This window comes from Pipistrellus hanaki (genome assembly GCF_964339955.1).
Source record: "Pipistrellus hanaki genome assembly, chromosome: 9".
NCBI lineage: Eukaryota > Metazoa > Chordata > Mammalia > Chiroptera > Vespertilionidae > Pipistrellus > Pipistrellus hanaki.
In genome coordinates this window covers 11,277,043-11,293,700 of record NC_140511.1, presented here as the reverse complement: position 1 = coordinate 11,293,700, position 16,658 = coordinate 11,277,043, and the positions used below count along the sequence as shown (strand labels likewise).

Here is a 16,658-nt window from a genome sequence, read left to right as displayed (position 1 = left end):
GGAAGGAAGATTCGTGGGGCGGTTACCTAAGGGCAGTGGACTAAGGTATAAACATTTAGAAACTGAGAGGGAAAGGGAAAAATTATTTCAGAGGGGTTCCAAGCTTGAGTCTTACCACAATTACATGCTGAATTAAAAATATTTAAAAACTCATTTGGGAGATCAAAATTCATGAAATCGTCAGCATCTAATGTGTCAAGAGGTGGAAAGCAAAAGAACAGTTAGATTTGATAATAATAAATTAGGAGAGGAGAGGGAGGGATGGAGAGAGGGAGGGGGAAGGGGGAAGGAAGGGGAGAGAGAGGGAGGGAGGGAAGGGAGGAGGGAGGGACACCTGGAATCGGGGGGAGGCCAGCTGACAGCAGTGCAGCAAAAGCACAAGCACTATTCCAGACCATGGGCATGCCGTCACCCAAACCCTCAGACGGGGAGGTGGGTGGGGTGGAGAGGGGACACACAGGGCAGAGAAAGAACAAGGCACAAGACACAGACAGAGAAGCACCCACATTTGAACAGACAAGGAAAGACCGCCGCACGCACCCACACATCAGAAACCATCATGACAGGTACACCGTCCGTGCTGGAGGCCACTCATGCACTTCTGCCATGGGGTTCAGACCAGGGGGGACCAGGGTATGGCGGGGTGTGCTTAGCAATGCTCGACATGCACACGCAGCACAGGAGCTTTCCTGTCCAGGCCTCAAGGATGAGCTCCAAAAACACAAAGGCTCAGGGTCCTTCTCCAGAGAAAACCCCTCCGGCTACCTTAGGCTAAACATTCCATTCTTACACTATCTGCCCTACCAGTTAGATCCTTAAAAACACGGAGTGGCTAATTGCTGTTTAGTTTCTTTTTGGAGAAAATCCATTTGATTTTGAATCATGCCCATGCACTTCTAACCTTACAAAACATGCTTATTGTTCCAATCAGGTATTGCTAAGAACAAATGGTCAACATACATAAACAACCAGCTTACTTCATACATACTTTTAGCAACACAAGCTTGAATAAAGTGTTTTAACGAGTCTTCAAAGGGAAAGCTTTTTGTAAAAGTCTTTTTTTCTTTTAACAGAAGAGAAATATGGAAGGAAATCCAGGATAAAAACCCTCAAGACCAGTAAAGCCACTGGCCATCCTGACGAGTCTTGTCATTTCAGTTGCCACGTTTCCCAGGCCCAGGTCTCCAGAGTGCACATAGCAAGGCTGTTCTGAGGTGCCTCTACGTCAGACAGTAACTACCTTGGAGTGGGGTTTCAGCCAGAATTCACTCAAATAAAGTCCGTTTTCTAGCTTCACTTCCTTGGAAATCTGGCAGCTGCTTTGCAGTTTCTGCCACCTTCCGATTACCATTTCATTCCCGACAGGGGACTTTCCCCTTTGGCCCGTAAGGTTCTAAACAATAGTTTGGTTTTCATTAAAGCTCTTTGCCAAAGAATATGCTATTCAAAATAGTGGCTGGATCCTTTTGGGGGGATGCCATGAGGAGTTTAGGTGAGTTGGAGAATGTATTCATAAATGTAGCATATAAGGATCAGCCTGGGATTTCACTTCTCTCCTGATGCTAAGGAATCATGTAGATATGATTAAAATATCATACATATATATACACACATATATAGTGTCCAAAAAATGTATATAGATATTTTGAATAATTATAAAGGCAGTATTTGTTAAAATACATTTCATTTTCAAATTATGCTATCCACTGTAAAGTGTGTATACATTGTTTTTGGAACATATATATATACACATACATGTATATGTATATGTGTATGATCTGAGTATGGTTATCCTTACTGCCTGAGGACAGCCATAAAGCCTGCCCGGAGGGCCTTCACTGCATCACATCAGGAGGTCACCAGAGAGGAAGCCCTCCTCAGAATGGTGTCCTACACTCGGGACTGGCCCTAGAAAACTTCCCATTTTCCAGGTCAGGGGGCACGTTTCCTACTGTGAATGCCCCACACAACTCCAGCTTCTCCCCTTAGAGTAGGGGTGTCGAACTCAATCAGAGAAGGGGCCAAAATCTAAAATCCAGCCTAAATCGCGGGCCGAATGGTTTACTGAACAGTCATAAACTGACAATGTCATAAACTGACAGCGGAGTGCAGTGATGACAGCGCGGTGCGGGCCACATTGCAAGGCCTGGCGGGCTGGATTTGGCCCTCGGGCCTTGTGTTTGACACATGTGCCTTAGAGGCACATAAGAACATAGACTTTAGGGAAGGGGCCTAGAAAACAGAACTCTGGAGTCTTAGGAGCTACATGATCAATGTTTCTTCAGGGATCTCAGAAATTCAGGAATCTTATGGTTACATCTGACCCTGGAGTTAATTATGGGAAGCTCAGAACTCAAAGCATCTTAAAAAGAATAAAGGAAAATCTCTTGAACTACATTAAAATAGCCTTAAAGCTCTGAGAATAATCGATAAAAGTCAGGAAGTGCTCAATTAATGATGAAACCTACAAATAACTGAGCTTAATGGAGTGCGATCCTGGAGATGTAACAAGCACTATGGGGCATTAACCTTAGAAAGTGAAGTTTATACCTAATTGATTTCTCATGATTGTCAGTGTATTTGGCCCTTTAACTTACTTTATGAACTTTTCCCTCTGTGCAAATGGCAGGGAAGAGCAGGGTGAGCGAGGGCTGCACCCTGAAGTTTGTTTTGCTTTCTCAGAATCCCCCACCAGCGTGTCCAGGCGCCAAGCCTGCCCCTCAAGGCCGCTCGGAGGACAGGTTCTGCTCAGAGATCTCCAGAGGGCAGGTCCTCCCATGCAGGTCTGTTTAAGGAGCCAGTCTGAGCGAGGAAGAGCTGTTTCTCTAAAGCTGAATGACCGGCACAGGCTTGGCTGATCCCCTCTTGCCATTTAAGTTGGAATTTAGATTCCAACCCTGCAGGACATGCAGTGATTTAAGTAGGCCCCTTATTGAGCAATCGCCTTGGATCCAATGATTAAATTCAGCCTGCTTTAGACGGACATGGTGTCTCCCAGCACAGCACCAGCCCGGTGAGAGCTGGGCTGAGTAATGAGTGATCCACAGATGACACAGGATGGTGGTTTTCTGACTGCAGCGACATGAATTAACAGACTTCTTCCACCTCGTCAGCGGAGGAATGGGGGAAGGATGTCTCCCTGCCCATCCTGAGCTTTACTCTGATTTTATTACCTTTTGGTGAAAATCTTAACTAACGTTTTTATATTTTTTTCCTACAAGATACCTACACACAAATGATTTTAAAAAAAAATCCCAGGTTATGCTGTTACAATATACAAATGGTGTCATTCTTGGTTTGGAGATGTTTCCTGCCAAATGTTAGCATAAGCGATTATGCACACCGAGGTGAAGGGTGAGCCAGAATGGGCCGTGGGGTATCGAGGGCATAGGTAACCGAAGAGCATGGCCCTCCTCAGCCCCCATGACTGCCAGGATGCTTCATCCCCACCTCCAGCCTCAACTGCTAATGACACAGGTGACTGCCCTTCCTCAGGCAGCGGGGACTCCGGCCTGGGCCTGCAGTGCTGGTGCTACAGTTTATGGGCCAGTGTCTGTGTTTTGAAGTTCCCGGTGCTTGAGTGTCGGGCAGGTTATGTGACTTCAGTGTTGGGTGGATAATGTGATTACAGTGTTGGGCAGGTAATGTGACTAAGGAACACGTGCAAACTGAGGCTCCTGCCATCTAGCCAGTAAGGAGGCTGCCCTCCAATTGCCACTCTGGCACTGGGCTCACAACAGAAATGACAAGACTCGCCATCTTTCAAGCTTTAAGAATCGTGGCATGTTAGTGCGATCCGTCTACTTGGAACACGGCCGCCCTTGAAGACTGCATTGCTCTTTTCCCAGGCTTGCCTTGCCTCTCAGCAGTGCTGAGCAAGTAGATAAACAGTAATGTGATACCAACCGTGAACTGCTGGCTCGGTCGTCGCCGTTGTGTCTACAGACAGGAACAGAGGATTGGAGGAAGGGAAGAGACAGGAGGAACGGCATGCAAAAAAAGGGAAAATGGAAAAAAATGGAACAGATAATATATGAGCAAGCTTTCAGAGAACATCGCATGACAAGCAATAATAAATGAAAAGCAAAAAAGCATTTGAAGTGAGTTGCACTGTTTTAAGACATGCCTTTAGCTCAAAGCTGCGAGCCAGTGGGGAGGACGGTAAGCCTCTCGGTTCTCGGGTCCTGCCAGGACACGCCTCCTTGCTGGCGTAGTCAGGGAACATGCAACGTGACGAGAAACACCAGTGCAAGCCCAGTAGCTGGCGGACGGCTCCTAAGGCATCAGGCTCAGGACTTGACACAGAAGCTGGTCGAAGCTAACGATGCATTCATACATTCAAACATTGCCTTTGTTCTACACCCACCCGCCGGCACTGGGGGCAGCACTGTCAGTCAGGCCTCCCTGAATCCAGGTCCCCGAGTCAGCTTTTGGGTCACCTATGGCTTATGCTCTGGTGCCAGCAGATGGATATATGGGTCCCAGTTTTCTACCCAGTGTTGTTTCAGCAGAGCTTAGCTGGGCAGTTCTGGTAATTGAGAGGCCCTGGCAAGGAATATGGTCAAGGTTTTCAGATTAATTTCTACACACACACTAGTATACACATGTGCACACATGTACACACACGCACCACTAAGCCATTCCTCACTCTGCAGATCTTACTATGGCACATTTGAAGAGCAGGAGTTTGTCATGGAAACACCCATGTCAACTTGCCAGATGCCACTTCTAATCATGTGACACTCCCAAAATTAAAGTGTCCAGCCAACCCTCGGCTCACAACTCAGAAGCACATGCGTGCTGTGAGCCGCCGGAGTCCTGCCTGCGCGGCTGCTTCAGGAGACTGCACGTGGTCTTGTCACTGCCAAGTGCACTCGCTGTGGGAGGAAATGTGTCTGTCTTCCTTCTAGTCCCGATGCAGGTGCATGTTCTTCCTCTGGGCCGGCCTTACTGGCTCCTCTTCACAGCAAACTCACAGCTCCATCAACTTGCTCTTTCCTCTTGGCTAGAGTGGAAGGGGCACACACATCTAGAAAATGCACAGGGACATTCTTTCCCCAGGCGCTTCGACACCACTCTTCTCACCAGCTCCATCCCGATGTCAGCCGCCTGGCCAGCTGCCATTTCCGTTCTACGCCTCGCCAGGGCATGTCCTCCCATGTCCCCTGGCGCGGAGGCGGGGCTCTGGGCAGCACTGCGGTGGTGACCTGTCCATCCTATGATGCAGCTAGCGGTCACTATTTTCACAAGTTTTGGAGATTTCAAAGGACAATTTCGGACTCAACAGAGGCAATGTTTCAATGCACTGGGATGCTACATAGTTTTGTTTTGGTCCAATGAGCCTGGTGCTTCCCATTCACAAGCACGGCCCGGGAGCCGCACTGGTGTTCCCCTGCAGTTGGCATCGTTTCCTCAGGATCCCGTTCCGTCAGAACGCACAGCCCTTCCCAGGAGCGAGAACTAACCAGCAGTCTGAGTGGCTCCTGTAGCTCAGCCTAACTTTTCACTGGGTTTTTGAAGAACAGGTGAAGGAGAGAAAAGCATAACGTTCACCACATAATAACATGATACTTACAAGTCGAGTCTGTAAGCAAAAAACAGCAGTAAAAACACCCCAAATTGTACAGTTGGAACATCTACACCAGATTCTCGTGACACAGTCCACACGTCTCTTTACTTGAAACACCCAAGTTCAATGTTAGTTTGAGACACTCCCAACTTCAAGGGCAAATGCAATGCACTTTGTGCTGAAACATGTATTATACATGCATGTCCATACACTGTGTAGCTGAGCACTGCTCCTCTCAACATTCACAAAAGGCAGTGAACGCTTGGGCTCGTTATTTTCGGAGTAGCGTTTCTAATCTTTTCATTTCACCAGGGGTATCGTTAGCAGGAAATGAAAGCAAGGGGGTGGAGCCCTCACAGAGAACAGCTGCGGGTTAACCGGTGACTCCCCAGGGTACGTGCACTGTCGCCCTCCATCACCACCTCATGCCAGTGTCGACGAAGTCAGACTGCGTGGAGCTGGCCATTGGCTTGCAGGTGGGCAGAGAACATGAATGAAGGCAAGTTCACAGTGCAGTGTGCTTCCCCGTTCTGGGGACGGGAAACCCATCAGCTGTACCCAAAAGGGCAGGAGAAAGGGAGTGAGAGAAGGAAAAAGCGCCTCTCAGACAGCCCAGTGGGGCAGCACAGTTCCTGCAGCCGGTAACGGCAGCACCAGGACCGGCTGTGCAGCGGGAGAGGTGGCGGAAAGGAGGCCGCTGCAGAGGGTACACGCCGGAGGGGGTGTGCCCAGGCCGCCGGTCCCGTTTCTCTAAGAGCATCTGGTGTGCTACCTGAACGGAGGCTATCTCAAATAAAGAACTACAAAAAAAAAAAAAATTCTTTAGAAGTGACTCTGTGCTCCCCACAGGAGAGCACTGTGACAGAATCTAATTCTCCTTCATAATTGCATTACGACTTCATGCAGAAACCAGCCCGGGCTCCGGAGCGGCGCGGCCTGTGTGGCGGGATTATAAGGGGATCTTAATCAGAAGACTGGGGCGATGTGCAAGCCCACTCCTGCGAATCCGCGGGTGGGGCCGCGCAGGGCTTGGTCCCGCTCTCCGTGTACACCAGGCAACTTGCAAACAGCAAATTTCCAATATGAGTGACAAGCGCCGTGGTGACTGGAAAAGTGAGAGCGCCTAATTACCCTCAGAGGCGTTTCCAACTTCCTCTGGTGCTGCCTGTCAGGGGTCACCTCAGAGCTGGGTCCACGGGACAGCCAGGCCCCGCGGGCTGAGCTGACTGCGGTGCTGCAGGGCTGGAAATGGAAAAGACTTTGCCAGCTATTGTCTCTATTTTAGTTTTTTAAAAATGTTAATTATAATGAGGGCAAACGTATGGCACATTTGTTTTATATGGCCAGCACCAAACAATCCCGTGTTCTTGAAAACCCAGCACGCGTGCCCCTTTGTGCCAGTCACTCCTCAAGGTGCCCCAGGCTGGGCCCACCCCGCTGTTTGGAAGATGCCATTTCACTAAACGTGGGCATTGCTTCTTAGTCTCCCAACCACACCAGCGATGCCTGGCGCCCTGGCTTGAATAAATTAAACATCGTCTATATTTCTTGTTGCGGTAGATGACAGTCACAAAATGAAAGGCCCCGACAATGGGTGATACTGGAGACACTAGCCATTTAACCAAGTAGAAAGGAAATCACTGCCGGAGAGGCAGCTGGGCGATATGCAGTGGAAACAGTCCTGTGTAAGCGCTGCTGTGGCACATGCTAATCCTGTCATATGGATTCTCTCCAACTTAGAACTGCTCAGCGAGTGTGACAGGCTGGGGCTTAAAGCTAATCCATAAATTAGTCCGTGGTCTCACACACAACGGGGGCCATAAATGAAAATGAAAATCCTGGAACCAAATTAAATTCACAACCTTAAATACCTTCTCTCCTCCAGTTGCCCAGCGCAGCCCCTGTTCCGCTATGCAGCCCCTGAGAGGCTGGGGGGGTGGAGGGGGGGCCCGGGTACAGAACAATGCGGTATAATAACCCAATCTGCTCCAGAGCAGCGCTTAATTGTAAAGAATTTAAATTCTCCCATTTTGACTGTCATAAGCTTAAATGAAAGCATACTAAGCAGTCCAGGCACATTTTAATACACTTCCCCCCAGTTTGCTTTCTTAACTAAAGTTAATAAGGAGCCGATGGTTTCCTTAATTGAATTCCCCTTCAGTGTGTGTGAGGGAGCTGCCTCTAATCCAGACACCAGGGCAGGGAAGGAATCCCCCTAACCATTTTATTTTCACTGCTGTGCTGCCCTGGACAAACCATTGTTCTGTTTATTTATTTGTTTATACTTATTTGAAATCTATTGGAAGCAAAAGCACGTGCTTGAAAATTAAACTTCAAAACTTATTTTCTACTGGTTTTGCGGTTAATTTTCTTTCCACCTGTGTCGTGCTTTCACTAAAGTCTGATTCCTCAGAGGCGGGAGAAGCAGACAGGGACAAAGTGAAGCTAAAGGCCCGGCCAGAGCTACGACAAGGCGAAGCAGCTCCAAGCTTTGCTGAAAGCTTCTTCAGAAGTGTCCGCTGGTGCTGCTGTGCCCGGAGATCTTTTCATTGGAAAACCAGATGTTCTGAAAACCATAGGAACCTGTACAGTGGCTTCATTTAACAAGGAAAACAATCCCGGTGTCATGTTGTGAGAGAATGCTGGTGGGAGAAAGGGCAAGGCACAGGGAGGCGGGGCAGGGAGGGTGCTGCGAGGAGGTGATGGACAGAGAGGGAGGCGGCGGCAGCTGCTGTTCCCGGGTTAGACCTGGGCCTGGGCCCTTCCTGCCGAGTCCGTATTCTAGCTTTCCCTTCCTCAGCCTGAGAAGCCTGCATGTCTGATGCTACTGTCTGCACTGTCCGTAGAGCTTCAGTATGGAAGCATGTGAAGTCTTTATCTCGAGTTATTTTTAATCAAGGGGCAGAAAAGTATGGGAATTATGATAGTAGCATTACATTCCGTCTCTCATTCCTTTAAAAAAAAATGCAGACTCATAGGAGCTTCGTCACTATAGTATGTTAATTTCTTCCCTTCCCTCACAATCGCTATGGGCCCACACTGCTGGGCTAGGATACTGTTTGTCACGGGCTAACAATTATCAGTAAAATGAAAACGGTATGAAAAGGATGGCCATGTTCTTTGGGGGCAAAACTTAAAAGGTGGTTCTTCCACAAAAGGCGGCATAAGCGGTTACTGGGGTCCTAATAATCTCCCGTCTGCGGCCACACTGGCATCGGGAAGCTGGGGAGGCGCTGGATGGGAAGCCGTCTCCACAGAGCAGATGCCAGCGTCAGAGAAAAGGCAAGCTGGGACACTCTGGGAGGACCTATGAGCCCTTTCCAACACCGATGGCAGGTGTACGTTCGAACAGCGAGTACACACACACACACACACAGAGCACACACATACATACACACACACACACACACACACACACACACACACACGGCAGTGCTGGGCACAGTTTGGCCTTCAGGCTTCATTTCCAAAATGCCATTCTTTCTTCTTCCCCCTCCACGCTTGCCAACCTTGCTCCTCTCCGCTGGCTCACTTCCCAAAGTCAGAAGGGTTTTTCCTCTGCCAGAGCAAAGTCCCTAGAAAATTCAAGTCTGGTTCCCTGTAGGGCAGGGTTTCAATCAGCACTGGGGCCAGAGAATTCTTTCTTGTGCATGATGGGATGCTTAGAGCATCCGTGGCCTCCATCCATTACGAGCTATCAGTGCCCCAGGGGTGACACCAAAAGTGTCTCCAGAAGCTGCCCACCGTCCCTGGGAGGGGGCGGGGCACCGGAGGGATGGGTGCGTTAACATTGTCCTTGGCCGAGAACCACCGCTTTAGGGGCAGGACCCAGGACCTGCTCAGGGCAATTCTACAGAGAAGGGGCCCTCAGGCGGGAGGGTGCCTGCCATCCGTTCTTATTCACACATATTCTTAGACCACTGACCTCTGACCCTGGCCTCGGTCTCCGCCTGTGACCCTCCCTCTGCTGACTACACAGCACCCCAACGTGCACGACCTCATCCCCCTCAGCCAGTGTTAGGCTATGGGAGGCTTCCGGCCCCACAGGCGCTAGCACAGTGCATTAGGGGGCCTGGTGTTTGTGGGATGCCTTCCTGAAAGCAGACACCAGGAGGCTGAGTAGGAGCCGGCAGTCAGGCTCCGAAGCAGTGGCCCTACAGGCAGCTTCCCACCCCAGAGGCGCCTGTCTGCCCACCTGCACGCAGGCGTGAGTAAGAGGCTGCACACCGGGCCAGGGCCTGCTCTGCACCCCCCCACCCCGCCCCCCTATAGGTGCCCAGCAGACGGGCCGCATCACGTCGTCCTATGCTGATGTTCGGTACCCACCGCGCACAGGACGGCTCCTGCCACTGGACAGGCATCAAGGTAGCCATGGGAACCTGAGGGCGGGACTCACTGCCTCATGGAAACGGGGCTTTCAGTTCTGAGATGCCAATTAGACAAACCTTGCCGTTTTCTTTTCCAAGAAACAAACCATTCTAATTGGATATGTACTTAAAAAAAGGGAAAACCTCACTTAGAAATGACCTATGTCACTGCTATGAAGGGAGATTTCAATGTGCTTCCGAATTTGGCCCCTTAGCTACTCATTTCTTATTCAGAGGCGACTCCGTGTTTAATGCATGGGGTCGCATGCAGTGTGACCTGCGGGCCGAGGCCATGGCCTGAGCGGCCGTGAGCGGGGAGGTGTTAGACCGAGCGTGGGCACCGGCGGCTGGGAGCCCAGCTCAGGGCGTGGCCAGTGGAGACGCAGTCCAGAGGCCTGGGCGCCCATGCCCCGGGCCCGGAGGGAGGGGGAGGGAGGGAAAGGTGACCACACCGGCAGGCGAAGTGGTCACCGATCACCAAGCGCAGAGCAGGCCTCCCGTGTGGACCTCACACCAACGTCAACTGCCTTCAGCAAAGTCCTAACTAAACAGAACGCGCCGACCCCCGGCCCAGGCTTCCCAGGCAGGTTTCTGGTCTCTGGGAGGGACCTCGCGAGGGCTTCCCACCAGCCGGGCCGTGTTTGTTCTCCGGACTCTGGGGACCACGCCAGGCAGGCAGTGTGCTCCTCCACATGAGAGCACAGATCCACCCGAATGAAACCCCAACCTGGGTGACTTTTCAAAAAGGGGGGGTGCCAGCCAATAGCAATGGTGGGAACGGAAATAGATGGTCAGGTCATCAACCCCCATGAAAGACATCAAGACACCAGAGCGCCTAAGGGTGGGTCCCGCGAGGCTCTGCGGGGCTCCCTGTCTGTGCCTGGGTGTGCGTTTGCTTTTTAAGTGGGACAGGGATTCTCGTGCAGTGAATGGCCATATAGGCTTGGGAAGCCACATACTCCTCTCAGCTCCAGAGCCTGCACAGACGCCCACGGAGGAGCTGAGGGGGGACGGGCGCCCTGCTCCTCCCACCTGCGCGCCTGTGGCTCCCGGGCTTCAGACTGGGTCTGCATTGCTCTCTCAGCGTCTCCAGGAGGGAGCTCTGGTCTCCAGGAGGAAGGGCTGGCTGTGCCGAGGGAGGGGTGACAGGGAACTCAAGGGCAGCCTGCCTCCTAACAGGGGGAACGCCCTGGTTACAGAAGACGAGAGGTGGCAATGGAATACTTCCTTTCAGAGAAACCAGAAATCAACTATGACCTGTGGAGTTCACCAATATTTTTCTGTCGAATCTGTACATTTTTTCCTAATGAAACTGTGACCTGGGAGCGGGTTTCAGTTATTGCATGTGACGGGGAGAAAAACAACAGAGGGCTGAGGGCTGCTGCTTCTTTAAGTCCAGGCTTTCTGTCACTGTCGCTGATTTAGCTGTTGAAGCTGTGGAGGCTAATGTAGCTGCAATGTACAGAGCAGTGCAGGAGAGGAGAGTGGACGTGAACTTGGCTGCCCGTTTGGCAAGGCTCAGTTTGGACAATTTGTAAGACCTGATCCAAGTCCGGGGCACAGCCTGGACTTTACTCAATGGGACGCAGGACCATTCAGCTCATACCCTTCAATGTGTCTGGAGAAAGGAGCCAGTGTTACATCCAGGGTGTACTTTCCGGGCAAGAGAAACAGATGCAAAGCAACTTGCTAAGACATAGCGAGCAGGTAAGATCACACCATTAAGGCCCAGGTTCTCCATTGTTGTGTTAGTGGCCATTTTTGTCCACTGCTCTGGGAATTCACGACCACGAGAGCACTGTGGTCAGAGGGGCCAGCAGCCGACACAGGAGCCACAGCGCCCACCCGGGAGATCGCCCTGCACAGCCGTGACTGACCGAGGGGCCGGGAGCACAGCGAAGCTGGAACAGGCCCTGTCACAGGCACCTTCCACGTGGGCAGAACACGGCGCTTGTTTCTAAAGGGTCCTTCAACGCGCTGCGTGAACTGACAGCAGCAGAGAAAGCGCAGCGGGGATTGGGGGTTGAGGATCGGAGTGAAGAGTGGGGGCTGGGAACCAAGCACCTCTCCGCTGAGACTGACAGTGGGGAGGGCTCAGGGAACGGGAGGACAGGTCTTAACAAAAGAAAAAGCTAAAGCCAAAGACAGGCCAGCACAAAGGGAGCCCCTCAATGAGAGAAGGTAGAGCCGTACAGCAGGCGGGCTCCACTGCCCTGAATGGGTGCCTGCTGGTTCCCTCGGGGCCCCGCCCCAAGGAGCTACCAAAGCCATGCCTACAGGACGGACAGATGGACCGCTGCAGGGCGCCCTGAACGGGTACGGGCTCCTGACGCGGGACCTGAGAACGGGTGACAAAACTGATGACACCGACAGGGCAGCTCCCAGGGGCTGTGGAAACACGGGGACACGAGCGCAGCCTGCAAGGGGCACCTTGGACGAGAGGTCAGAGGTCATAAGGCGGTGGCCTGGTTCGGAGGATGACGGCTGCTCTGGAAAAGGGAGCTGGGAAGGAGCACCTCAGTCAGTCACCGAGGAAGTGGAGGAATCAGCCACGACACCCAAAAAGCGAGCTCCCTGAGCCCAGGAGGGGGAGAAGCTGAACAGAACTCCCCAGACAAGGACTGCAACGCAGCTGGACGGAGGTGAGCTCCGAGTGACACAGCACCAATGGATGGATTTCCCCAAGACCCTATGTGAAGGCACTGCTGCTTCTATAAACAACATTCAACACGTCCTCACCAGTGGCTGACAGTTCTCTGCTCCACAGAAGGCGGAGGAAACAGTTTCGATGAGCCTCCCTTTCACTGAAGACTTTGACTTTTTCTGAATCCACCTCAGGGACTCGGGTGAGAACCGAAGTGTCCCCAGAAAGCCACCGTACGGGATGCGCCACGGCTGGGCGGGAAAGAGCGTTCGCATGAAGGGTGGAGAGTGGAATATTCCGGGATTTTAAGAAATCCAGTGCTAGGACTGTTTACGTGGGCACATGGCTCCGAGACCTTGCAGTCTCATCAGACAACAAAATGAAATAGAGAGTCACCTTCAAAGAGTTTTTCTCACAGGAGGAATTACGTGTTTCTGTGCAGCAGCAAAGGCCTTACCTAAGGAAATCCTGCGTGTCTGCTGGACATGGCACCCAGACCTTCCTACCCTGGTGGACAGAGGCCTCTGAGGCTCCCGGATGAGCTGAGAGCCGCTGGGGTCTGAGAAAGGGGTACATGGCGGGATCCCCACTCAGTGACAGAATGGGAGACTGTGAATCTCACTTTGAACAGGAGCTTCAAACGGTGCAGAGAGAAAGCCGTTCCCGCAGCTACGGCGGCTCCACCCTCCACATTTCTCCGAGGGCAGCCAGGTGCCCAGCACCACAAAGGCAGTGGCTGCCTCTGATCTCTCCTCACTACGCAGGCGGCCCGAACGGGCGGCATGATCAGCAGGCAGTCTCAAGCAGGAAGGATGGCGACGCGTTGGGAACATGGCCACACGGGCATGTGAAAGGGGGTGCGTTTTCATTCATGGGGATTAAGATGAAGTTGAGACAAGGAGAAGATGCACGGCCAGAATACTTACCATTCGACAACCATGGCTGAGCCTACGCCACCAGCCTGTCCTCTAAGACAGGCTGCCATTGTCCCTACCATTCTGCTTACATAGTGATGCTTAAAAAAAGAGTTCTCTTACGGATAAGCTGCAAGATCTCTGATCTGCTGGAGGTCCTTAAGATTCAGCCTAAGAATACAGTCGTTGAGTTCAAAATTGCAGGAGCAATGACATCCCGATGACTGAAAGGGGACATGGAGGCCTCGTTGTATACATACCAGAAAGACAACACCATGCAGGACATTTCCATGGGAATGAAGTACCATACCTGCGATGATGGTAAGGGTGGTGGTGGTGGTGGTGGTGGTGGTGGTTGTTGTGGGAGGAGGGAGAGTTGTGGGGGGATCTGGATAAAAAAAAAAAAAGGAAAATCAAACCCACAATGCTGAACACAACAATGACCAGTAATGACAAAACAAAGGCACAAGGACACCGAGATGTTTGTTTGATGATTCCCCTTTAAAACCAAAAGGCTCCTCCAAAGATCTGTGTCTTCCAATGACATCACGAAGCCCTGGTGGGAAGAGCTAAGAAAAGAATGATATCAATGAAGATGAGGAGATGTGAAGCAGAAAGGGAGGACAAAAAACAACAACAAAAAAACATAGGGCATCCCACTGGATCCAATTTCAAAGCTGAGGTTAAACCAGCTCCCCACTTCCGGGTGCGATGGGTGCTGTTCACTTGATACTGTCACAGACGGGAGGGAGGGAGCAGGTGGAGCGCTCTGTCTGCAGGCTCCCGTGGCCTCGGTGTGCTCCTGCGTCCCTGCTCTTAGGAACGCTGACCCTGTCATTTCCATCAACATAGCCAGCAGCAGGCGAGAACGCTCTGCTCTCTGCACACTTCCACTCGGAGAAGAGAGGATGCTGCCACTAAATACCACATTCCAAGACACAGGAGATTTTCTTTCTTAAAAGCCAGTAACATTTTACAACTTATCGATATGGGTAAGTTAGCTGGCTTTGCTCCTGTTAAGAGCTTGACCTAAGTGGACAACAAGGATGAAACCGAAGGAGCGCTTTCAGTCTTGTGAACAAGAGAAGGAGGAGTCAGTGAGGCCTGGCCCTCGGGGCCGGGATCCCAGGGAAGCCTCTGTCAGGTGCTGAGCGCTGTATATCCGTCTGTCATCTCAAAAATGATTTGGGGGGAAAGGGAAGGGCAGATATGAAGGAGAGAAATTCCAAGCCCAAATGATCAAACCGAATGTGTTAACTGTCAGCAAGACTTTGAACTAAGCCACCGTTCCGCTGTAACAGAGCAGAAGATGACTTGAAGGCTTTTGATTTTAAATTTTATCTAAAGCATGTCATTTTTTTTTCTCCCTGACACATCTGGTGTCCTTTAATCTCCAGTGAGCTCTCAGATGTCTAATTAATACATCAAAACTTTAATTATACCGGTATACTGCACCTTTACTGGGCTTTGTGCAACTTCCTGAAAGTTTACGAAAACATTATCTTGGTTCTTGGTTATAATACCTGTTTAAAGTGATCCCTACCTCAATAATCTGAGGCTTTAATGTCCCTCACAGACTTCTCTCAGACATACACATATGTACTCATTTGACAGGGAAGAATCAACAGCAAATCGTTCCGTTTTATAGGAGACATTATTTATTTAAGTTGAGGACAGAAGCGGTTTGAACTATTGTTGAAGCAGCCTCATGTAAGACTAGAAGGAAGCCACTAAAAACAAAAACAAAACAAAATCTCATTCTCCTCCAAGTAGAAATCGTTAAGTTGATGATTTCAAGACTTCCTTTTAAGAAGAATGGGCAGCATGCTCCATCTTGCTCCTGATACCCTCTCAGGGGCCACAGGTATGACCTGGCTGCGCACCTGGATGCAATTACTGCCCCCTCCCCCACGTGTCGGTGCAGACACAGACGAGCAAGGCGCGTGGGCCCTGAGCCAGCGCTGAAGACTTCCGCTCCCTCCAATGCCCAGCCCACTGCACCGGAGAGGCGCCTGCTGCCCAGCAGCGGGCAGCTAATGTGCTGGTTCAATTCCAGCACGTATCACCAAATGGCCCCATCTGTACCTGGGCTTCCCCTGACACTCTAGGCTGCTATTTCTGTACCTGTCTGTAAACGTATTGGCACAAATATGTGATGTCCACAAGTCAATCAAAGAGGACCTGAAGGTGATTTGAAAAAATGGTTATAAACAAGGACCAGGCCATCCTAATGAGGGCAGAGACTTCAGGTCAACAGTTCTTTTCATTTTGTGGACAATCACACGTTTTCAATTATTTTCATCACTGTCGGGAACACGCTGTCCTTCACATCTGGCTCAAGTGACCTAACTGAATTAGATTCCGCTAACAGGTAAAACCGCAATGCTCCGATCGTGTCCAGCATCAAGAGCAACACGAGCCGCTACTTAAAAAATGCGGAGTGGGAGCTAATGAGCTGGGCTTGACACACGGAAGCAACGGAACAAAAACAAATTGGGGCTCAGGCACGAAGCAGCCAGATTCTCGAGGTACAGAAGTTACTTCCAGAGAATTAAACATCGTAAAGGAATGCTAACTCTTAGCTCAGAAAGCACTTTGTAAGTTAATGTAGTAGCACAGTAAATCAGCTTTGAAAAGAAAACCTATTCACCATCTTCTCAGATTGCTAGAATATTTTATCTACAGACTAGCAACACCTCAGGTGAGTATGCTAGCCGGCTGTCCAAGGCCTTCGAGGGGCACAGAGGTAGGCGGTACAGTGTAGACCCCACAAGGCCCCTGTCAAGGACAAGGCCCTATTCTGGGGGGGACACGTGTGAATGACATGTGCTAACCCAGTGGCCGGCAAACTCATTAGCCCACAGAGACAAATATCAACAGTACAACGATTGAAATTTCTTTTGAGAGCCAAATTTTTTAAACTTCAACTTCTTCTAATGCCACTTCTTCAAAAAAGACTCGTCCAGGCCGTGGTATTTTGTGGAAGAGCCACACTCAAGGGGCCAAAGAGCCTCATGTGGCCCGCGAGCTGTAGTTTGCCAACCACGGTGCTAACCTAACATGCAGGTCTCTATGTTTCTTGGGTTTCCAATAATGCACTCTGGCCCAGTGGAGTTAATTCCAAAAAAAGCAGTCTTATGTTGGAGGGGATTTTTCTAGTAGAA

The 16,658-nt window shown here is 50.7% G+C and overlaps 1 protein-coding gene across 6 annotated transcripts in view; it reads right to left on the bottom strand.

Moving 5' to 3' along the window:
- CADM1 (cell adhesion molecule 1) overlaps positions 1-16,658 on the bottom strand; it is a 337,249-nt gene that overhangs the window by 17,742 nt on the left and 302,849 nt on the right. For 2 of the 6 annotated variants that reach the window (XM_084893901.1, XM_084893902.1), the window contains exons 8-9: positions 13,805-13,882; positions 3,907-3,939 (exon numbers count right to left, since the gene is read on the bottom strand). The exons of 1 other annotated variant lie outside the window; for it this stretch is intronic. In XM_084893901.1, coding sequence (XP_084750027.1) covers positions 3,907-3,939; positions 13,805-13,882 — 111 coding nt within the window. The remainder of the gene's footprint in view (positions 1-3,906; positions 3,940-13,804; positions 13,883-16,658) is intronic. 3 more of the 6 variants (XM_084893903.1, XM_084893905.1, XM_084893904.1) reach the window with 2 other exon arrangements.